Source organism: Neopsephotus bourkii, unplaced genomic scaffold, assembly GCF_033783945.1.
Source record: "Neopsephotus bourkii isolate Nb327-2 ecotype Australia unplaced genomic scaffold, CSIRO-AGI_Nbou_v1 NB_951, whole genome shotgun sequence".
Classification (NCBI taxonomy): domain Eukaryota; kingdom Metazoa; phylum Chordata; class Aves; order Psittaciformes; family Psittacidae; genus Neopsephotus; species Neopsephotus bourkii.
The window spans coordinates 2,491,075-2,514,835 of NW_026901445.1; the positions used below are offsets into that span (position 1 = coordinate 2,491,075).

At 42.1% G+C, this 23,761-nt stretch overlaps 1 protein-coding gene across 1 annotated transcript in view; it reads right to left on the reverse strand.

The window, feature by feature from the left end:
* Nucleotides 1-23,761, reverse strand: part of ANTXRL (ANTXR like) — a 53,964-nt gene that overhangs the window by 13,486 nt on the left and 16,717 nt on the right. Inside the window, exons 8-17 of the mRNA XM_061358810.1 lie at nucleotides 23,549-23,629; nucleotides 23,387-23,447; nucleotides 17,616-17,714; nucleotides 15,271-15,340; nucleotides 14,009-14,087; nucleotides 10,122-10,217; nucleotides 9,545-9,583; nucleotides 6,353-6,451; nucleotides 4,383-4,550; nucleotides 3,269-3,349 (exon numbers count right to left, since the gene is read on the reverse strand). Of these exons, the coding sequence (XP_061214794.1) occupies nucleotides 3,269-3,349; nucleotides 4,383-4,550; nucleotides 6,353-6,451; nucleotides 9,545-9,583; nucleotides 10,122-10,217; nucleotides 14,009-14,087; nucleotides 15,271-15,340; nucleotides 17,616-17,714; nucleotides 23,387-23,447; nucleotides 23,549-23,629 (873 nt within the window). The remainder of the gene's footprint in view (nucleotides 1-3,268; nucleotides 3,350-4,382; nucleotides 4,551-6,352; nucleotides 6,452-9,544; nucleotides 9,584-10,121; nucleotides 10,218-14,008; nucleotides 14,088-15,270; nucleotides 15,341-17,615; nucleotides 17,715-23,386; nucleotides 23,448-23,548; nucleotides 23,630-23,761) is intronic.

The window sequence follows — 23,761 nt, forward strand, 5'->3', positions numbered from 1 at the left end:
ATTTCACAAACTTCAATCCTCATGGCAGCCCCTCACAACCTCAGAATCAAGCTCAGGAGGACACCAACACAGTGATGGGAAGTCCTCGAGGCAGCCTGAGCATCCCGAGCAACACACAGCTCACTAGGCCATGTGGCCACTCTGACACTCTTCCTGTTGCTGGATGACCGGTGTCCCTACCTCAGAGCTGTCAATCCTTTTCTTGGGCCAAAAGAGTGATTGCTGGTCCTGTAAGCCCTGAGTTTCTGGGGGAGGAAGGGAAGAATAGCAGTCTTGCTCTAAGGGATCCATCACTGCAGCAGTAGCCCAAATGTCTGTGAAGTCTTCACCTTCATGTATTACTGCAAGGAAGAAAGCCCATCACTCCAAAACAGAGCTGCTAGCCCTTTTGCAATTTTTTGCTCCTCTGCTGATGTTTTCTGACAGCTCAGCAAAAAGCCAACCCACAAATAGCAGCCTATCTGCTAATTATGGGGTAGAGCTAAGTGTGTTTATCCCTTGCTGTCCCATCCTAGTGCAACAAAAGCTTCTGCTAGGGGTGACCTGCAGAATTTGGGTGAGTAGGATCCTGTGACTCTTTACTGAGGTACTTGTCAAACTAATAACCACTTTCAGCAGTGGTGCAGTGACATGATCTTGACTGGAGACCAAGAGGAGGAGCTGTTTGCAGAGCCAAACCAAACACCATGGGTATAGCTCCCAGGAGAAGGGGCATCAGAGCTTGTGCTTGGCTGGTTTTCTTTAAATCACAGTTCCAAAAAGCACCTGTGATTTTCACAGCCAGCCCTATTAGTACAATCCTGCCTAATACTGATGGGTCGTCCATCCCAAGATCATTTTCTTGGTAAGTCTGTGGAAGCATGAGGCAGGGCAGGAAAACTCTCAGCAGCCTCGGCCAGCTCTGCAGGGAGTCCATAACCCCTTGCTACCAGCATCTCAGTTCCTGTGGTGTCAGAATAACAGAGGAAGGAGGCAATCACAATCCCTCTCTCCAAGATCACTGGCCCGTGGATGGCACAGTCTGAAAGAACACCATGCACAGAGGCATGTCAAGCTGTACTTTCATGTCTACCAAACAGTAAACCAAAATCCAGACTGCAGTCACCACTCTGTGGAAAAGTGACCTAGTCGCTGCCTGGCCTGGATCAAACAGAGCAGTGGGCTTGCTCTTGGGACCGCCAGGCTCCTCCAGCTCTGCACAGCCATAGCTCCAGGCCCTCCACACTGCTGGTCACTCATAGAACTGACTTGATCTCCCTATTCTTCAGACACAGTGTGTGCATGTGTGTATGTATACTCATATATACTTATATGTGTACATAATGTATATTTATACACCCCTTCCCCCCCAAAAAAGCCTAACTTACAAGAATCCAATTCTCCACTGAGAGACTTTTTTTACTAGAAAAGTAAACCAAACAATAAATAATAACCTTGGTCTTCCCTGTGCTCACTTTCCCCATGAAATACAGGCCCGTGATGTCTCTTTTTAGAACAGCAGAGGGATGTCCTGTCATTTTCTTTTTTCGTGTTCAATATTCTTCAGCTTTAGTTAATTTCACAGGCCAGGGAACAGAGATGATCCTATTCTTCCACTGAATCTGGCTCAATAGAATTCTTTCCACCCTATTTCCCAGATGTACATTTGATTTTTCTAATGTTCTCGCTGATACAATAATTCTTCAGCTCATTCTGTTTTACATTGCCTCTTTTGAGTCCCTTCTCCTCCCCATAGAAAAGCTGGAAGGCAAGGAACTGAGGATCCCTGTTTGGAGCCAGCCCCCTGCATGTTTCTTGACTGTGCAGGCTAACAGAGGCACTGTTGTACTCTACACTGATAGAAATGTACCAACCAAGGGAGTGAAAGGCAGAGGATAGATTCATACTATACAATGCTAGTGCTATCAAAATACAGCTGGGCCTAAAGAGCCTATTCAGAAGCTCCACATCGTGCTTAAAAAGTAAATAAGGTGTTTTGAGCACAGCTGCTTTGAAAAGCAGCTTAGTGAAACAGTTAAAACCATTTTAGAAAGTCGCACAGGAAGCCGAGTTTGGTCTCTTAGTTTCCTTACGCACCAAAAGAAAAATGAAAGAGACTAAACTTGAAATACTGAAGCTTTATGTTTGGTTAATAACCACACAAGTGCCATAATGGTATTTTGCCATAAACCACAGCAGTACAACTTACTTGCCCTAGATGATGCAAATTCGGGATACTTTTAAAGTCCATTATTAGATGTGAAGGTCACCCAGGAAAACAACCAAACACAAGGGACCTTTGCACTACTCTTACCCCAGAACAGCACTTAATGGCCCCTGCTGTAACTCTGTAGCCACTTCCCCTTGAGAGCAAAGGTGATGAAACATATGGACTCTGGCCAGAGAGGGCCACAGTGGGGAGAAAGGTGCTGTCATTTCTGTTTTGTCCTCACGTTTCATGGTGGCACTGCAGAAAGCCAAATCACACCTTCAGGTGCAACAGCCCAAAGCAGCAGGACTCAATTCTTAAGAGAGTTTTCCCTTCAGAGTAACAAGACAGATAGAAACATAATGGTGCCAGGCTCTCACAGGGAAATCGTGAGAGCTCTCAGCTAAGCCATCACAAGTGACCCAGGGAGCACACAGACATCTCCATGTCTCTGAAAGGCACATACTTCCTGCTTCCTTCCAGGAAGAATCCACTTCTGACCAGTGTTTGGCTAATAGACTTTATCAAGCAGGAGATACTCTCTGTCTGCATATAGGATATGACCACGAAATGTGTCTTTGCACAGAATTTTACAGAAAATTTTTTCTCCATTAACTCTGATGATTTGTTTCTACATCACCTGCACGTTTCTCCATGAGTTCATGATTTCTTTTATTATTCACTTAACTCTATTATTAAATCTGAGAAGCATTTTAATGAAGCTGGGTAGGAAGGATAATTACTGTTGTAAAATGACTACTGCATATTAAATTCTAAATGAACAGTCTCAAAGAACCTACCTCCTTTGACTTCAACGTGTGTGCCCAGGAAAAAAAAAAAGGCTAAGAAGTAACAAGGCTGAAAAAGGTCTCATACATGCTGTGGCTGGCCAACTTCTTCCTCAGTCTGCTCAGCTCCTCACAGTGAACACACTGCTGTTGACCTTTTGGGGCAATATTTTAAAATAGATGAAACAGCAAACATTTTAGCTCATTTTGAACCTGGAAGGCTGGCTGGAAGGGAAGAGCATTGCTGCTGCTAACAGAGAAGCGACATGCCAGTGTGTTTGCAACACCTTACCTTGTCCCCTGGTTGCGGTCTCATAAGAGAGACTTGATCATAGCCTCGTCGAACCAAAGCCCACAGTGCATCAAGTTTGCCCTGGAATATATACATATAAAAAAATAAAAGTCATGTGACCAAGAAATTTTGGAAAACAGCATGAGCCTGCCTCAGTCCTTGGTGAGTCATACTCACTGAGGATGACTGTAGTTTAATGTGAACAACTCCTGTAAAATGCACAATTAGACAGGTGTTACGTTAACAAAAGGCAGCACCACAGAAGTACTGTGCTGATGGAAGGTGAGCTGCAGCATGGATAAACAGCCACAAAACTACCTACCCAGGCAGGCTTTAAAAGAAAAAATAAAATCACAGCTACCTTCCAGACAATAAATTCAAGCACTGTTAAACTCATTTCTGGGCATGGTGGGGAGGGGAGACCTCATCCCACAAAGCACTGGTTTGGGACATAGCCACAGGTTTCTGGGATGAGCATGGTATGCTGCTCCCTTGGCCTGTGCTAGCTCTCCAGCTTCCTTCTCTGTAAGTGGAGAGAATAGCTCTGCTCTGCCTCCAGGGTTGTGTGAGGATACATACATTAAAAGACAGGGAGATATCAGATACTATAATGATATGGGACAAATGGGTATGAAAGTGTGGGAAGACTGAGTGACTTGCCTAAAATCAGAAACTACACTTGTGGCTGAACTAGAGGGAAACGGAGCTGAATCCCAACCAAAGGCCTTCGCCACAGTGCAGTCAAATACGGGATGGTGCGCTTTATGTGATCCTCCTTGTATACTGCCTTGAGACAGCATTGAACATCATATGGCCTTCTTCAGAGCTGGGATGTCTGCTGTTACAATCAAGGCTGTGCAAAAATGCCTGAAAAGAAGACATGAGCTGAGGGAGGGAAGATGTCTACTCATGCCTTCCAGTTTGCCTCAAAAAGCCATTGCACCACATCGCCAGGTGAAATGCATTTTCCAAGAAATGAGGAAAGGTGAGGCTTACAGGCCTTTTTTCTAAATAGGCTCTCCCCAGCTTCACTGTAAGAAAGGCTGCACTAAGGAAGCAGGATGTACATACACAACAGAAGAGACTTGGTAAAACTGAGGGGCAGACATGCTACCTTGATCGGAGTGTACCATTTCCGCTGGGAAGGTGGTTTTCTCACATGGGGCTTCTTTGGCTTGGGTTCCCATGGCTCATACTCCTGTTCTGGCAATTTAATTATAGCATTTTTGGGCTTCTCCAATTTTGCTCCTTCCTCTGTTGATCCCTTGTCTCCCCATCGCACCTGAAGTCAGGAGAACACACTGTAAGTTGATATTCTCCATCAGTCCCCACAAGCAGGTGGCTTTCACAGACATCAATTAGTTCCTATCAGATGACCCAATGCCACCAGATATGTAGCCCATTTTATGAAGGCACCAAGCTTGCATTGTAATCGGAAATACACGTTTAAAAGACAAATAGTCTCACTCAAAAACTGCTTGAACTACTCTCTTTTGCACCACCCAGTAACCTAAGTTGTTGTGGGAATTCACAGCATCCAGGGCAGGTTAACCCATTTCCAAGAGCAATCTGAAGCACTCTGCCCAGCTCTGCTAGGACACAGGTGTACAGTGCTTCCCATTGCCTCATGCAAAAAGCAGACAGCAGCCTCAGCTGAAGGCAGGCAGTCTTTACAGGCAGCATTAAGCAGCTCCTGTTGTTCAGTTCAAATAGTGAAAAAGAGTTGTTGAACAAGTACATGAATGGTTTAAGAGCATCAGCCCTCAAACTTGTATGGCTCTTCCAAAGATAACCTTGCACAGTCACAAAACAGGTCATTAACCTTAACTTTGCATGCTGCACACTACTTATTTCAAGCTGAAATTCTGATTTTGTCTGACTTACCTCAAACAGAAATGTTACCCTGCATTCAAGGGCAATATAGTGTTACACAGCATCAATGATAAAATTCTACCAAGGAAAATAGTCAAGCATATTAAGATGCAATACTTCAACGGCAGACTTGCAGAGACTTGCTGTTAAGCCATTGCTTTCGTTCTGTTAGTCCTAGCTTGGCCCAAATCCTTGGCTGACTTACATTAGACCACCTCCCTTAACTACCAATTAAATCTAGTGGAAGTTTCTGGTGTGACATCCCTAAAAGTCACTATCAGGTGCCCAGCTGATAGAGGTAAGTGATAATTCCCTGCCTTATATTATTCATGGTTAGGAATATTGAGTTGATTTCACTAACATGGTTATTTACAGGAGTTAGTAGCTGATCACAGCATTATTCATTGATTCCCTGAAACATACATGCCATAAGACAGGGCACAAGGCAAATTTCTTTCAGAGTAACACCTCACTTTACACACTAAGACTGGCTTGTGCATGAATCCCAGGGCAGGATTTGATTCATTGGCCAATTTCAGCACATGGGGTTTTGTGCATTAGGAGTTAATACTTAACTAAAAAAACCCAACCAACCAATCAACCAAAAACCCCAAAACCAAACAAACAAGAAATAAAAAACAAAACCAAAACCCCCCCCAAATAAACAGAAAAAAACCCCAAACAAACCAAAACATCCCCCCCCCCCCAAAAAAAGAAAAAACAACAAAACCCACCCAAAAACAAACCCCAAAGAATAATATGGGTGAGATGAAGAGAAAAAAAAGCAACACCCTAGCTTAAATTCCCCAAGTTAACTGCCCCCAGGCAGTCAGGCACAGCGTAGATGACACCCTCAAATCCTCAAAACTGGTGCGTAACTCTGCCTGAAACAAAAGAATTGAACCCAACTGCACTGAAGGGTTGATTCATTAATTTAAAACTTCTTTTGGTGCTTATCTCATTTCTTAGCCTGCAAATTTTCTCTAGCTCATAATGCTAGGTTCATTTCATTATTCATGCAAATACTGGCAGCTTGGTGTCTGTTCCTAGGACAGCAGGTGCAGTCAGCTGGACAAGCCCTAATTAAATCCCAGTTTCTAGCCCATCCAGGTAGCTTTAAAAAAAACAACAAACAAAACACATAAAACCAGATTGTTGCAATTTATAACTAAACGTGCTGATTTTTACAACACTAAAGAACAAGCCAAATACCTCCATCCTCTTAATCCCACCAACACCTCGACCTCCATAATAAGATGCGTCCACGGTTGGCCACTTTTTCTTTGGCAATCCATCTTCATCATCCGATTCCTATGGGAAAGTCAGGAGCTATCACTTCTGTTCTCACACAAACAGCGTAAACTATGGTAAACAACTGAACATCCTATGGTCCACCCCTTGGATATCTGGCTTTGTGTGTTATACTTATTTGCTGACAAAAAACAAAAGTTTTTTGTCCCTGCAGCTGCAATTTTAACCAGGGAAGCCAAAGTGGATTGCCTATTCCTCTCTCCAGGCAGCTTTTATGCAGTCAAATATGCATTGAGCTTCAAAATCACAACTGATTTTTAAGGGAAGGCAAAGTGAAAATGAATCGTACATTATACTGGCTTACCACTATTGCTATGAAGAAGGTGCAGCAATCAGTTGGCCTAAATAAATCATTTGTTAATTGCACTTTTAGAACTTAATGTCATCTAACAGGGAAAAAAGCTACTACTGTGAGTTTTCTAACATCAGCATCAGACCATTTTCTCATGGCAGCTGTAACTAGTTATTCTGTGCTGCTTTGTACAGTCTGGCCAAGCTGTACAGTTTGGAACCAGGACTGGGACTGGAGCATCTCCAAACTGTCAGGAAGCTCAGATCCAGAGTTTTGACCTGCACTTATAAAGACTGCAGATTATTTTTCTGGAACGTGGGAGAGTCTGAATCGGGCATTTACTTCAGGTTCACTGTTCTGTTCTTCCTTAACTAAAAGCTGGCAAATGTTTCTGGTTCAACAACCCTGGGAACACTTCTGCTCCCATCATCAGCTGACAGAAGTCACTAGGATTTCTCAGACTCCCTATCATTACACTGAGTTGAGGCAGCTGAAAGTCACACGATGACACCTATAACCAAGGAAAGGGCTCAACAAGCCTCCTAAGGTGCCATATTCCTTCCCTACATAAACACAAATAATTACACTTCATGCTGACATGCAGATGTGGACACTGCTCTTGGGCTGGCCATGCACAGTGCTTCTTGCTCATTTTCATCAGTACAAGCATGTTTCCAGAAACTGTCTAGACATAGTTTTTACTAAAAGAAATTAAAAATAACTTATCAAGTGAAATCCAAATACTAGAGAATGACACAAGTTATTGTCAGATTACTAGGTGACATTTTCTCAGAATTGTCCCACATGATTCTATTGGAATGCAAAAGGAATTGAGAGTCCAAAAGCCAACAAGTTGGGGGTTTTTTAAACATGCTGTTATTTTTGTTTGTTCATATTTAACTCTTAGGTTATGCCTCTGAGAAAGGTTGTTTCCATCAGTTATTCGGTGACATCTGATCTCTCGGCTATGGTACATGAGTTAGTTCCTCCAACAAATGCTTTAGTATGGCCAGGCAAGACTAGAGTTGACATTTTCACTAACCAGTAAGTGGGTTGTTTTGGTTTCATTTGCAGGGTGGGGTGGAGGAATCAGTGGGGTGTTGTCTTTGGTGCTGGGGGTCGGGGGGGTTCTGGCTTTTTTTTTTTGTTGTTGCTGTTTGTTTTATCCTAAGTCAGGGAAACAAACATACAAGGAAGGCACTGGGATTTGGTGTTGGGTTTTGTTGGTTTGGTTTTGTTCTGTTTTCTTTAGCAAACAAATTTTATCCCACTTTGTGGACAACTAAACCAGTACCCAGTGAAATACATCAATAGTTTTAATTCACTGGTAGTTCATTTCATTGTGAACTTGAGTATAATATCAAATACACTGGCTCTTACATGCGATGTAACAGAGATTTCATGTGTTCATGTCTTAACAACCTTTGTTATACCAAATATCCCCTACACTGAACACATAGCAAAGCAACATAAACAGCTACCACATATATTTTGAATAGTAATGGCAATCTAATGCTTGTGGTTTAGAACAAGTTTTAGATAACTATATTCAGTTTAACAGCAGCAATACCAGATGTATCAGCTAAAGGACAACTCACTATACCTAGGAAGACTAGTGCTAAGTATAACAAGCCCACACTCCATACTGGATAAAGACAAGTAATCCCAAGTAAAGGGATGGATAACATCTGTATTCTGTGTTATTCCTGGACACCTAACATCAGCTCACAGTCTCTGATTACATCTAAAATATCTGCAGATCAGAATAACCTCAAAGCATCTGGGAACTCTGCTGCAGGGGTGCAGTGCTCTCTAAAACCTGCTTCAAACACAGCTTAGCTGCAATTGCATGCTTCAAAACAACACTAATCACTCTAGAATCAGCATGACTTTTGGTGTGTATTTTAAAGTTAAGTTGTCACAGTGCTGCTGCCCAGGACAAGCAACAGGATCACATACACAGGATCACAGAGGTGGCCTCTGCAACCTCAAAACAGCAGCTGTGGTTGCCTCCTCATATTCATGCCAAGTTACAGCAAGTTAGCAGCAAACTGTAAGCTTCTCTTGTGGGTTAGGCCAGTATTTTTCCATCATTTAACTGTCTATGCCTATGAAAGAAATAAAGGAAGGCACGAGTTTTCTCTGGAGGTGCTTTTATTTATTACTATTATTTTAATGAAATTAGTACAGTGAAATCAAGCTGAGGTCAGAGCCAGATGGGTCAGCATCAGTCACTGTCCCAAAAAGAGCCGACTACAACCATACCTCAAGTAGCTCACAGCCTAAATGGAGAAAGGTTAAATGTCCTTTAAAAGGTCACTCTGCAGCAAAACCACAGCTGGGGCAGGCTCTTGTCTCCCTCTCCTGTAAAAAAGCCACAAGAATGTGGCCTTCACTGTCCTTTCTTTCAGCTGCCAAACTTTGTTTCCCACTGCAAAGCTGGGCCAAACTCCCACTCAGAGCAATGGCAGCTTTGTTGGAGGAGGGACAGCTTTCAGCACAGCTTTAGAAGCAAAGATTTGCTCACACACCTCTTTTATGTGCAGCAGAAGGAACAAAATACCATGGGAACTCTCAGTCTATGGACTTCTGAGTTATGCAACTATTTTCTCCGTGGATGGAAATACCCTTACTGTATGTATATAAAGCGGTCAGAAAACAGAAATAGCTGTCCTGACCAAATGGACTTCCTCTCACAGCCTTCAAGATGTCATTAAGACACCTACAGGGCTGACGTTCCTGGCAGCACAATACATACAGTGGCTGCAGACAGAGCAATACCTTAAAAGTAGCGTACTTACAGGCTCTGGAGGTGGTGGTGGTGGCGGCTCCTTGATCACCTAGAATATATAAACAATGGAAGAAATCTGAGATAATGATAGGGTTCATCATCTCAATGCTATGTCTTCTCTGCTCTTCTGCTGATATCAAAGATGGGTTGCCCAGCTCAATCAGCAGGCATAAAATAAATGTAAATGGGAAGTTAAATCCATCACATTGAACTATCTGAGTAATCAAGAAGTGCCCTATTAAATAACTCATAATACAGCTTATTATTCTGGTAGTTCTGCCTTAAAAGCATTACACAACCACCAAACTAGTGCAAGATATTCATGCAGAATCCGCAGCTCCTACAAAAACCTGGGCTATGTCCACAAGCTCACTTAGACTTATTCAGTGTCAAAATCATGTAGATTTTACAACATTCAAAAACCCAGACCAGAGTGACTTAACAAGCATATTTAACAGTCTGCTGAATCAGTGCTGTACAAGCCTGGCAATATTTTACTTAAAGTTAACCATCCACTTCAACAACTTCAATTCTGTGGTTGCAAAAAGAGATGAAACCAAGTCAAAAGAATAAAATCCTGTACTTACCACTGTGCAGCAAAGGGGCCAGAACCACCACAGAAGAGCCAGAGCCAGCAGCAGAAAGAGAACCAGGAGAACAATGAAAAGGATGGTCCCAGTCAGCTGCAAACAGATGATTACTTCCAAGTTATGTGGGCATGTCACAAAAAAGGCAGGAGTCCTTAAGTTACACATTTAGACTGGGCAAAAGGAACCAAGTTTCCCTTACTGTGAGGCCTCAGGTAGATTGTGTGCTCAGTTGCTATTATCATTAGGGTCACATCAACATTTGGTATGACAAATTTGTATTTGAAGTCATGATGCACCTCCTGTTTGTGGTGTGTATAGGTATCATGAATATATGAATTTATGGTATACTTCCAGCCCACTGCATTAAAGTGTGTTAACTTGTATGAAAACCATTTCCGAATCTGTGCTGACAAGTCCCTTAGTACTCTCAGAGAGGCATTTCAAACTACATCACCACAGACTCTCAGGTGTGCAGAGTCATCTTTCATCATCAGAGATGTACAATATGTAAATGCTGATATTCAAGGAATAGGAATATTTGGGCTAAGACTTCATGGGTCAGCATCACAAACACAATTTACTAGCCTCATCAGCTCCCAAGCCTGCCTGTATTGCATCTTGACTCAATCCACACACATAATCCCAACCTGAGTGATTATAGAACCATCAAACAGTTTGGGTTGGAAGGGACCTTCAAAGGTCATCTAGTCCAACACCCCTGCAATGAGCAGGGGCATCTTCAACTATATCAGGTTGCTCAGAACCACATCCAGCCTGACCTTGAATGTCTGCAAACTAGTCCTTCATGCTGCTGGTTGTTGGTACACTTCCTAGATCTGGTTTAACTATTTTTAATGAGATTCTGTCATCATGATCTTAGGTATTTCTGATTCTTATAGTCTACCTATTTCTCTGCAGAGAATAGTGAGACTTTATGGCTGAATAGCCAAGGGTTTGCATTCAAAATCAAAGTTAATTTTCTTTAAAATTACTAGAATCTAAAATAAATTCAAATGTTAACACTTGAAATTAGCTTTTCAGAGCAGTCAGGCAACCAAAGAGAAACACAGCTTTGATTTTCCTGAGTAAATCTTAATGGATTCTTTGCACTCAGAGCATTTCATGTCAGTGTGTTCAGAAGAGTTATTAACTCTGTATATTACTCTGATGACCACAGAGAAGCAGGTCTTCATATGCTGCTTGGGCCCTGCAGAGCACAGAGAGCACATGGCTTTTTGGAAATTAACATTTGTTGCAGTGGCATGCTGGGACATGCTGTTTCCTTAGACTGCACTGGGCTCTGGGATGAGGTTAAGATTAGCTCTCATGCTCTAGCCTTTTCTTTTATACTGGGAAAAGAAACCTCTTCAATGGTAGACTTTGAGAACAGGTTCAGTTCACTAGCAACAGAAGTAGCAGAAAACAGAACTTGGCAGCAAACTAGAGGAGAGCCTGGGATTAGGAGGATGTGCAAAAAGCTTGAAAAAAGGTCTGTGAATCAGGCTGAGGGAATCAGAATTGGCTAAATAGGAAGCTGTAAGAGATTTTCAAAGAATGGTAGGTGAGAAGATAAATGTAAAAAAAAGCAAATTCCAAAGAAGACTTATGGAGGATAAAGTCCATGAAATTCACCTGTTAGATAACACACTACCCAGCTGCAGTTCAGTGCTGCAGCCCCCCTCTCTAGCCCTCCTATGGACCCATGTGGCAGTAAATACACTTGAAAAGCAGACTTGAAAGGCATGAATTCCCAGCAAAGTCAGTTTGCTGAGAAAGATGAGTAAAAGTCAAATATGACTTCAAGAGGTATTGCTGCACTCAAAATCAAATCCAAGCACAGTAGCAATGCAGTGCATGAGCAACAGATGCACATACCACTGCTACTGTTACTCCAAACACACATCACCTGTTCTGTAGCCTTTCCTCCCAGGTTCACTTTTCCCATGATAAGTGCTCATATAAATTGCTGAGACATTTGCCTGCTGCAGCTCTGAAGCTACTGGCAGCAAAGAGCTAAAGTGTCTTCTTTTAATGATTAAATATACAAAGCATCATAGTGAAGTTGGACTTGGAAAAAGAAATAGCAGACTTCATGGAGCTGAACAGAAATAAGCATGGGGATCACAGAGCTGCTTTAGGAGTAAAGTGAAGATACTTACTGTACAGAAAGGACAGAAGGGCCAGCAGGGGAGGAGAGCTGAGCAGGCCAGCTGACTGCCACCCACAGAAAAGGAAACGGGAGAGGAAAGGAAACTGAGGGAGTCTCTAAAACAAGAAGAGTTAAATGCATGAAATTAAGACAAAGTTGGAAACTGAACTGCCAACCTCCCTGTTTATGGGATGTAACTGGACTGAGACAGCCTTTTTGTACTAACTGAGAATCAGGCTTTCTGCCTCCTTCACATTCAATCTGCAAGATGCTGGTCAAAAGCTGTCAGATTGACAGGACTGGAGATTGGATTCCTCTCTTTACCCTAAGGCTACTGAAAGGAACGCTTCCTCCATCCATGCTCTGGCTTGTGGGAACCCCAGCTATGGCTAAAACTTCAGTGCTCATCAGAAATAAGCTACATATGGGTGACTAAATGAACCAGTTAATACTTGTGTTTCACAAAGGGAATAAAATGTGAAAATATCAGTCTTCGGGGCAGAAAATCTGGAGGAAAGTTTCAGAAAAATAAAAATCAGGTGAAGCAGCAAATGTATCTCTGCTGCGCTCTGAGTTCCTGCACCCCAGCCTGTCCCAGCAACGTGGTGTGAGATTTCCCTGCTTCATTGCTGAAAACATCAGAAAATTAAATTTGCAAGTTCCAGTTGCTGCCTCTGTGCACATTTCTACCCCTGTGTTCTGCAGCTGTCAAAAAGGCCAACAATGATTACAAACCAATATGACAGCATTTGGCCTAGGCTATAAAAGACCTTTTGACACTAGTAACAGTAAAGCTCAACTTTGATACAGAGTGCTTTCTATCAGGTATTTCAGCCAGCTTGGCTCACTCCACAAGGCCACATCTTCTGCTACTGTTCTTGCTTGCACAGCTACAGGTGTTGCCTACTTTCACCCAGGAGGCCTACTGCTTATCTCACAGTTGATGTCTTAATTTTGATTATTTGATTCTCAAATCATATTTTTAATAAAGGATCACTTCCAGCAGTTGGCCCCTAACATTCTGCCTGGTCTTTTTGACCAGAAGATGCTCGTATCAAAGCCACTGCTGTCCTGCAGCACTGCATTTGCCCTTGGCTGGGCTGAGCAGTGGCCTTTTATGAAGAAGCTCATCCAGATCTGAAGCTGCCATCTCTTTTTGGTCACCTCTCATAACACCAAGAGAATAGCAACCAGCCTCTGCCACTAAAATGGTAAAAACACCTCAGTAAATCGTGAACTAGCAAAGGCAAATTGTGGTGGTCTAAAAACAAACGCTGTAAGCTTCAACCAAAAAATAACCACGTAAATTCAGAGCACCTTCAATGCTGGGTCCCTTCCAGATCCAAGTCCTGACAGTTGCACCTTTGACCCCAGATCCCATAATGGAGCCCAGAGTTCAGCATCTGGAAGCAACACCCGTTCCCTCATTTTCTCAGATTCCCTTCTACTCAGTACCTAATTTTGAGGATCCCTCTTTCCTGGGCTAGGAATGGGGAGGGTGCCTTTTGTTGTACTATTTTATTCAGTAAACTTATCATGATCTATCCATCAACAGTAACAATTTAAACTTAACTAGCCCTGGTTATTTTCCAAAGAACTGCTGGGATCCAGTCAATAACTGTGATGCAGTAGCTGTAGAGAACCCATGCTCACTCAAGGAGGCTTTGCCTGAAGAACCACTGCCTCACTGCAAGTTCTCATGGTTTCTCTGTCAAGCCCCATTGCAATTACTTACACACTGTGTGCTGGTGATGCTGACAGAGCTGGAGATGAACGTTAGCCCGTTGTTCATGCTGACTTGTAAGAAAACCACCCTAAAGCACAAAACAGATACATTTATTTTTACTGTCATCTTTATATCCATTGTTACCTTTATTCTGGCTGTGGTTTAACCATTGGTTCACGAGCATGCATGGGCAGCATGTCCTGCTGAGTCAAGGCGTTTTCATGGCTTCAAGTGCTCACCTGCTTTTGCGTTTCTGCTTGCCCAGGAGCTATCCTTTTTATGTTGCCTTAACTGAGTTGGAGCATATGTTCTCTATTAAAAAACCTCCACCCCACCTGGGGCAAAGGGCAGTAGGACAACAAGTCATAACATAAGTCTCAGACATTTACAGTAGTACCCCAGAGAACACAAGAAACTAAGACTTTATTTTATTTGTTTTAAACTCTTTCTGCAGCTTTAAGAGCCACAATATGTTTATTTTATATCCAAACAAATCCAGAATACCCACACTGAGGTCTAGGGTAATAACACTGAAATGACTGCGAAATTAAAGAGAAATCTGGCCCCAGCCATTCTCCCATATCAAAGAAATGGTTTGAGAAAAAACAAAACAAGAAAACACAAAATAACACCAAAAAACCCCAAACAAATGAAAAAATACCCAACCCCAAACAACAAGACAAAAAAGCCCATAAAAACACCCCAAAACCCTCAACAAACAACTTTCCCTCACCCATGAACAGGAAAAGGGAAGGAGGCATTCTCCCTCACCCCCAGTATGGTATTTAAGCACCCACAAGATCACTCAGGGGGAAGGTAGAGCCTTGTGCCACGTCTCCCACGAGTCTGCACAATTAAAACAGCTGGAAAATACCAATACTAGACAGAGCAGGGCAAAATGCAGGAATCAACAACATCTACAACAGCATCAAGAGAATTCAAATCAAGCACCAATTTTCAATCAAATTCAATTACCTTTTGGTCTGAAAAAACAGGATATAGGAACAGAGGACAAAGCACTGTTCTATAATGTGTCCCTGGTCCAACAAGGCCTTTGGTTAAGCTGTTCTAAAGACCCCCAGTGTTGAATACAGCTATGCTTGCTCATCCTAGGAGAGGATTTTGCATAAAGGGAGTGGATGTAATCCTGTCATAAACACCAGAATTTATTAGCTTGGCACTTTGGGCAAAATTCTGAGCCCCTGCCTCAGTAATGACACCCTCATCCAGAAGTCCACTCTCTCTTGACATGTGCTAGAAACAATACTTACTGTCCAGCATCTTCTATCACTGGGGCAGGACAAAGTAAGTAAGTATCATGAACAAGAGTTGGCTTTTCATCTGAAAAGAAATGAATATAACTGTCAGTGGTGAAAAAAAGAAATTTTACAAAGCAGGCCACCCCTTGGAGAAGTGTTGATACCAAATGAGAGTCACAGACAAATTCAGTGTATCGGCAAGTACCAACAACCCCCAGTGGTACCAAATTACAGAGCAAAGTATGGAAATGACCATTCTTGTTAATGCCAATATAATGTTATTAGGCTGGAGATACTACATCAAAAGTATGGAAGTATATATCTATTCCCAGCGGCAGAGATCAGCCATTTGGAAGCCAGCTTTGAGCAATCTTCATTTTGTCTTTCTGAAAAGTGCATGCAAACTCTACTCATACAGAATGCTCTGATCCCACAAGTTACTCAAGGGATCAAAAGTACAGGGTTCAATTTTTGCCCACCCACTTCAAAACTCACATACAGGAGAAGCCAAGTGTGCACTGTTTGAACTCCGGGAAAAGGAAGGATGGGGTTAGGTGAAGCTGATGTGAATAGACAGTAAAAAAAACCCCAAACTCTATGATTGGGCATACACAGGAGACAGGAAGAAAGGGGCCATGACTGAAGTTACCATGAGGACCTATCCTGCACTAGCTGCTGCTTCTCCAGTTCCCAAACTCCCCTCTGAGGCAGCATCATCCACAGATAGCCCATGTTTATAGGGATTTGGTGCAGAGAGTCAAAAGCAAGTCCATGGGTGTTTTTGCACCTCCTTGAACCCTGCTGCTCCAAGAGTCATCAATACTAATCCAGTTGCTTTCAAAACTCACATCCAGGAAGTTCCATGAACACAGAGGAGGCCCAGCAGCAGTTCTGCAACGCCACTCCACTAAAAATGTGTAAGCTATGGCACAAGAGCAGAGAAGTCACTGCTGTGACTGTAGCTTCGTTGCGAAAAGCCAGCAAAGCAGCTACAGTGCTAGTCCAGAGAAAGATTAGTAACAAGACTCCAACCCAAGTGAATAAGGGGCTGGTAAAAGCTGCTAGCTTATTTATAATTTAGAGGCTTGATTACTGTTTCTACCTAGGAAAATAATAATAAACAACAACATAGAGTTGTTCCTTCATGCTTCAATACAAGGCCACCCAAAGACAAAACTCATTTCCCTGCTTTGGCAGAGATGAGACCATGGAAATCATAGTGATACACTTCAGGGCCAGCCCGAGGGCAAAAAGCCAGCCAATATACATCAGTGTCTCATCACAGCATCTGCTGCAGATCTAATGCAAGGAAAATACAGCACGGAGGAGATGCAAAATGAGGGTAGTTTTCCTCCTGTGTGCTTCTAGGCCCAGGTCAGCACTCACTGTGTGAAGTCCAGTCAAGGTGCTGGTGGATGACGGCCAAGGAAGAAAAAGCAAAAGTGTCTACCTGATAAACCACAAGAAATGAATCTCTGGCAAAGGGCATCTGTAAGTGGAATGACAGAGAGACCACCAGAGTTTATTTAATGCAGCCTCCACATAGGCAACCAGGATGGGAAATGAAGGAGCCATTCATGTGCTTCCTCTTGTAAGTGAATGCTAAGGGAGGCACCAGTCTGACCACGACAGGATATGAAAGCTTCTACTGTGCTCAGCCAACAAGGGTAGCACATATAGAAAAGGAGGAAAGCTCACCTCCCCACACCATGCTTTACCCTGCCAGACATACACGGCTTCCCAGGAATAAGAGAAGACTGCCGAGAAACGGGACATTCGATCTTTTTTGGACGTTCAGACCTTTGCCTGGCTGCTGAGATAGCAAGCAAAAGACTGTTTCATACAGCGATGACAGGGAGTTTCTGTGTTAAATGCTCACTGTGATGAGACCAGCAAATGGCATCAGAGAGGAACAGAGCAGGCCTGGGAGGACCCTGCTTTATGGTGAATGCCTCCTGAACTGCTGAATGAAGACTCTGAAAACACCACTGGCAGATCAAGTTAGCATTATTTCTTTTTAGTGGTGATGAACAAGGTAATAGGGAGCAATTTTATTTCTCCCTTTTAAAACCTTATATCCAGTCCTCACTGGCTGTATGTTACCCACTTGCATCATTACAATGATGCTGAAGTTCATTGTGCAGCAGCATGCCCCACATAAGCAGCCACAGCACAATGCCCATAGGTCACAGGATTGAATAAGAATGAATTTCAAGCTTCTATTAGGTACAGATTCCTACCCATCTCCTCCCACAGCCACTGCAAGGACTCCCCTCAACATGGATGACAGCTGGCCTGTGTCCCATGAGGTGACACAGCCACAGGGGGCACTAGGATCCACCAGCCTGCAAACTTACTGATAGTAAGGCTGTCATTGAGCTTGAAGCTGCAGAGTACCTGGTCGATATTTCTCGCATGATAAAAGCCGTTGCCTCTTACCACAACTTGAAAGGACTCTGTAAGAAAAATACCAGAGAGTTATGAAAAAAATTCAAATACAGCATTTCTATCCAGAGTGATCTGAAGTACAACATGGCAATGGCTGTTCTCTGCCCTATGCCTGAAACCAAACATTCATGCTGTTACTCTCTCTATTCAGCAGCAAAGCCCAAGAGTGCTACAGTGGCAAGAGTGCTGCACAGTCTCCTCTTTATCTCAGGTTTGCTCCCATAAGCATAGCACAGACCCCAGTGCCTTAATTAAGGGTGCCACAGTTAATACTGTAAGTCTGACTTGGCTGATGTCATCTCATGGTTCCTCCACGGCTTTTGGGACAGACACCTTTGCTAACCATAAGCACCAGTCCTTCCTCCTGTCCCCAAAGCAGATGGCACTTGGCTTTCAGCAGCAGCTCTGTTCTGGAGCATGCTGACAAACAGGATTCCACTTCTAACCCCTCTGTGAATCAGAGAGGAAGCTTTGCATCTGGTACAAGCCCTGGAAAAACACAGTCCTTCTGCCCGTACAAGAGCTGTGCCTGTGCACAGCCCCACTAGCATCTGCTGTGCATGGAAGCAACTAAGGACTCAGGCACTGCCATCTTCTTTGTGCTCATCCTCCACACCCCTGCCGCAGCAGCACAAGAGACCTGCCACAATCAGACACACTCTCTGCTGGCCAGAGCAAGTGCTGCAAGCAACCTGCTCTTCAACTACTCTCAAAATTTCTGTTCCTTCAGCCCTGATAGGGGGGGCTCCTGTGATTTTTTTTCATTATCACAATAAGCACCTGTGATTTGTTCATCCAAGCATTATCGTTTTTTTCCCAGCAAACCTTTCAATAGTCTTTTTACTGATAAAGCAGTTTCACATTTGAGTAAAGCCAGTCTAGGAAATAATTCTGCTGTCAGAAATAAGATTGCAACTGCACATGCCCTCCACTGTTGGCACCACTGATCATGTTGCAGTGCACTGAGCTTGCTCACACACCTGAAAATTAACCCTCTGTTTGTTGCCAGAGAGATCAGTAAGGTGATCTGACTGGCTGAGCATCTACTGGGAAGTGTGCAGCAGAAGGGAAGGGATGGAGACAAGTAGTGATAGCACTAGGTAAGTTTACATCCATCATGAAAGCACCTGGAGTCATTGTACCCAGCAGTTAGGGAAACGAATTTGAGGGAGAAGGTATTAAGAAACCTGAGTTTGTTTCCTCAGCTTCTCCACAGCAAGCTTTTGAAATTATTTCTTAGTAACTATAAAGGAAACAATTCTGCTTGGAGCTCTAACAACAGCACAACACAACTGTTTGCTGCTCTTCCTTCTTAACTGTGCACAGCCCAACGCTGTGCCACAGTCTCCTCCATACTCATGATCAAGCACTCAAAACCCACACTCTGGTTTTCTTCAGGGTAACTTTCCCTTAGAGTGCGCTCTGAACTGACATAGGCTGCAGGAAACATGGGAATCAGAGAAGATATTTTGGAAGGGGGAAATAAAATGTTTACTGGCGCGCATAGTAAAGTGGAACATAGGCTTTGGCACTTTGCTGAAGAAAGATAATCAAATATGAGACCTCACTGAGTCAACATCAGAACGGCCTCTTCTTTAAGGGAGGGATTATACCTCCTGGTTCCCACTGGGGCTGTAGGGCACTTTAAAAAAAATAAAAAAATAAAAAAAAGGACTGTAGTGTAGATTCAGCTGTTCCTCCCCCCCTCAATTTTATATTATAAAAGCAGCTTGCTGAAAGAAAATTGAACATAGATTCTACACACCCCCATCTAATTGCCTTAAAATGTAGCAGCGACAAAGGTTCGATTGATAGCTATTTCAGTGCCTTTAAAAAGATGCAGCAAGTAAGAGACTTTCAACTCAAAACATCAAAAGGTAAAAGTTACATCTAGAAGTTTAGTCTTGTCAAGACAATTTACCTTTCCTGCCCTTCTTTTCACAGTCACTGCCACTCTGCACAGTGAGTTGTGAACAGCAACTTGTCCACCAACACAAGCTGACAATATAGTTTCAATACCAGACTTGCATGGAAATGTAAACAGCTGGTACTGGATTTGGTTGTCTGCCTCTTTGGATGCTCCAGAGTATTAACATGTTCTGGATGATGGTCTGTTGAAATGGCTAATTCCATTTAATTTTGCGTCCTGGCTCTGGCTGCGTCCTTTTCTTCCTTAGTTACTGTCAGATCGCAGATTGCAGCTTTTGACAAGACAGTGAAGGGAAAAAGGTCAGCACTGAAATAACCGGGCAGCGCTGGCAGCGAGATGGTAGGTTGAAGCTGGTGTGTGCTGGCTGCGCTGTCGGCTTCGCTTCTGTGACTCTGATGAGTAGCTGACGGCTTGCATCCACACCTGGTAGTTGATGTGGCCAGCAGGATGCCACATCCAACAAATCCTTTCAATCCCGTCTGTGTACCGTAAGCATAATCAAAGCAATGATGCTGTCAAACAGGATATGAGGCACCTCCAATTCTGCACTGATAGCCTGTTTACAGGCTGCATGTCGGTCACTTTAAATCAAAGAGCAGAGGAAAGACCCAACTACATTGCTCCACACTGGGGACAATGAATTTGAAGGGTCAAAAAGCATTAAGCATCAGATAGCTGTCAACGCAGTGAGATCAGCTTGTAAGTAGACTTGCCAGATAGCTTTGTCACAGAGAGCCAGAGTCCCAACTGGAATTGTTGCCACATGGAAATCATTTCATCAGCGTTTTGCTAAACCTCTGGCAAGTCAAAAATGAAGTGGAGATCACCAGTAATCACCAACACAGTAGTAATTATGAGTTGCAAGACCAGTTACAAGGAGTGGGTCAGATCTATTGTGACTGGCTTCCATTGAACAACAGAAAGCCCTCAAGATCTCATACCAGATTAAAAAAATTGGTAACAATGCTAAAAAAAGCCAAACTGATTACCACCACCTCACTCAGATAAGTCTTATACAAAAAGCACAGACAGAGCCACATTTCAAGGATGTAAACTTTCTTTGCTGGAGAATGCGATAATATAGTGTACTTCTTCAGAAGGTCCACTGTTTTTTGACCAAAATTTTGGAATGCAAATTTCAATTACATACTAAAAAAAAAAAACCAACTTAGAAAAAGGGGGAGAAATCTTGCATTTCTGGAAGATCTTATGTTCTAAAACATCTTATGTTCTTCTTTTCAGCTAGTTCTAACAGCAGGTGCATATATATTTATATATTTTTATTATTCTTATGTATATTATTTATATTTGTCATTCAGTAGCTATATATCTTACCTATATATTTATCAGTAAACAATATTAGTAACTACCTAAACTTAAAAAATGCATTACAATTCTGAGATTAATTCATAGGCTTCAGTATTTTTTGCGTTGAAGCCCAACTAAAGTACATTTAAAAAAAAATAAAATTTAAAAAAAAATCACATTACATGGAGTAGAAGTATATCTGACTGTCCAGTGAACTGGATTCAGGATCTGGATTCACACTACCATGAAAAAAAGCTGTTCAATCCCAGGAGATTCCTTCCAGCAGAGAGTGGTGCACACAGCTATAAAGATGAACCTCTGGCTATGTTGAAGTTAGTGGGATAATAAAGGATAATAAAATCAAGCACTAGCGTAAATATTTGCAGCCTCGTGCTGTAAAACCTTTTCCAGGAATTAATTTCAGCTTTCAAGACTTGACTCAAAAGCCACTACAGGCCTGATTCTTTGTGCTAAACACCATTTAACACGACAGTATGTACCATTTGGAGCTGCACTTTCGGGGCTTCCTCCTATTTTCAAGCCTCCTACTACTATAGGCAAACCTTCGAGCATGCAAGATCCACAGCGTCATACCCTGGTGATTCAGCACCACACTTCACTGTGTGCCAGCCTTTACTGGATGGCTTTGTCAACAGGACAAACCTCAAAATTTAAGTGAAACAAGTGCTGGTATTTTGCTGAATCACGAGCAATACATGGAAACTGGTTTTCCCCAGTTTATATTGATCTTACTTAAAAGCCAAACAAACAAAACATTTACAGATGCAAGTAGTGCAGCAATATTTTATTTTTGTAGAAAGGGCAAACTATTTTGAAGTGTACTTGTGTATTTTTAATCATGCTTGTGATAAGCTGGTTACCTAGAAAGCTTGGCAAAAAACTGAACTCATCATTCCTTTTGAATAAAAGAAACTTTACTCTTTATGCTGAAATACATCCAGTTTTGAGAAGCCCATGGCAGGGGGGTTGGAACTAGATGATCTTAAGGTCCTTTCCAACCCTAACTATTCTATGATTCTATGATTCTATAAACATTTTCTTTAAAATTTATTTCCTCAAATGCTTCTGAAAAATATTGTCAAATTTCCATTCGAAAAGATGGTTTCAAATTCATCTTTCCAACATTCTTAACATTTTCTGATCAATTACAGGACTACTACTGAAATCTCTTCTTTTGGAACACTCACATTGCTAAATGCAATTTTTGTTGAATGGGAAAGCTTGCAATAAGCTGTTGCACAAAAACCCCTCTCTGGTATACAATAAACTGAAAGCAAATAAAGGAAGAATTTACCACTATGAAATTAAAAAAAAAAAACAAACAAAACCAAAACACTTTGAAAAGTCAAAGCTTTAAAATTGTTTCTGATCATCTCCACAAACTGATTTTTGAAAATAAAATCAATCTTTTTCATACTTTTTCTACTGACAGGATTTTTAACACAAACATCTAGTCCACAATTACATACTTAGGAATAGTTCAGAAGATACATGGATATTTCATTTTAAATCAAAATACTCATAGCAAGATCATACTGTGATTGATGTGTGGAAATGAAGAATGAAACATTTCTCTTCTCTGTAATATTTACTAGATTTTTCCTGATTTTCCTATTTTTGTTTGTTTTCAAGGTCAGCTTTCATGCATCATTGCTGTTTTAATGTGTTCATTTTTCAGCATAGAAGGGAATGAACACAAGACAGTAACATCAAATCTAAATAACCAACGCTGTAAACTGTACCTTCCAGCAAACTTACGGTGTCACTCTTACTCTGCTGTAATAGCCTCTTCAGTAGACAAACACACAGCAAGTTAATTGCTAACGCAAACAGAACAAATCCAAGTTAAATATACTACACATGAAAAGCATGAAATTATCAGCAGCTCCTATGGGGATTCTCCATGTTTATCACACACACTAACCATCAGCAGTTTGGAAAACACACCAGGTACCCTAGCCTATGCAGTTCATTATATCTGGTTCAATAAAACTGAAATTTCTGTGCACATTTTGCAAAATCTTGTTCTAACTGCCAACAAGCCCTAGCAGACCCAGGAATGCAGCCTTTCCAGAAATTTTTGGGATGCTGCCTTTAGACTCTAAACCACTTCTGACAGTCTGGCTTTACATTGTTTTTGTTGTCTCTTGCTCTTGGATGTTTTAAAAGTGGCATCCCCAGTTACCAAAGTGCTACCTCAATCAACTCTCCAAGCAGGTTTTCAGGCACAGCAGATAGATGTTTATTGGCACAATTTTTTTCTCAGGCTGAGAAGGAACACGTAAGGCTTTCTTTAGCCATGGCCTGAGGGGATGCTCTAACACATCCACAGGCTTCAGCTCTGATACCACATTAGACAGTTACTGACATTTCATCAGTGTCGACCATTTGCCTTATTGCAGTGCTCTTGTGAAAACTTACCTCCTGCACAAACACTCGATGGTTCAGCTGCTAGGATCTCAATGCAAGATTTCTTGAGAATCTAAAAATGTAGATAACAGCATTTTTTGTAATCATTTTTATCTATTCTTCATTAACACAGGAAAGGGTGTCCTTTTCTGGGTTTCAGAATACCCAACTTACTGAATCAATGGTGCCTCTTAGGGCATAAAAGCCTCCCGTAACTGGAAAAACATGATTGATGCTGTCAGCAATTGTTGACAGCTGCAAAGAAAGACAATCATAAATCATGAGGAAAACAAAATTACAGTGAACAAAACTGAGCCCTTTCATACTTGCTAAAAGACATCATACTGACATGAAATGATTTATGCCTCAAGTAATTAAATAAATGCC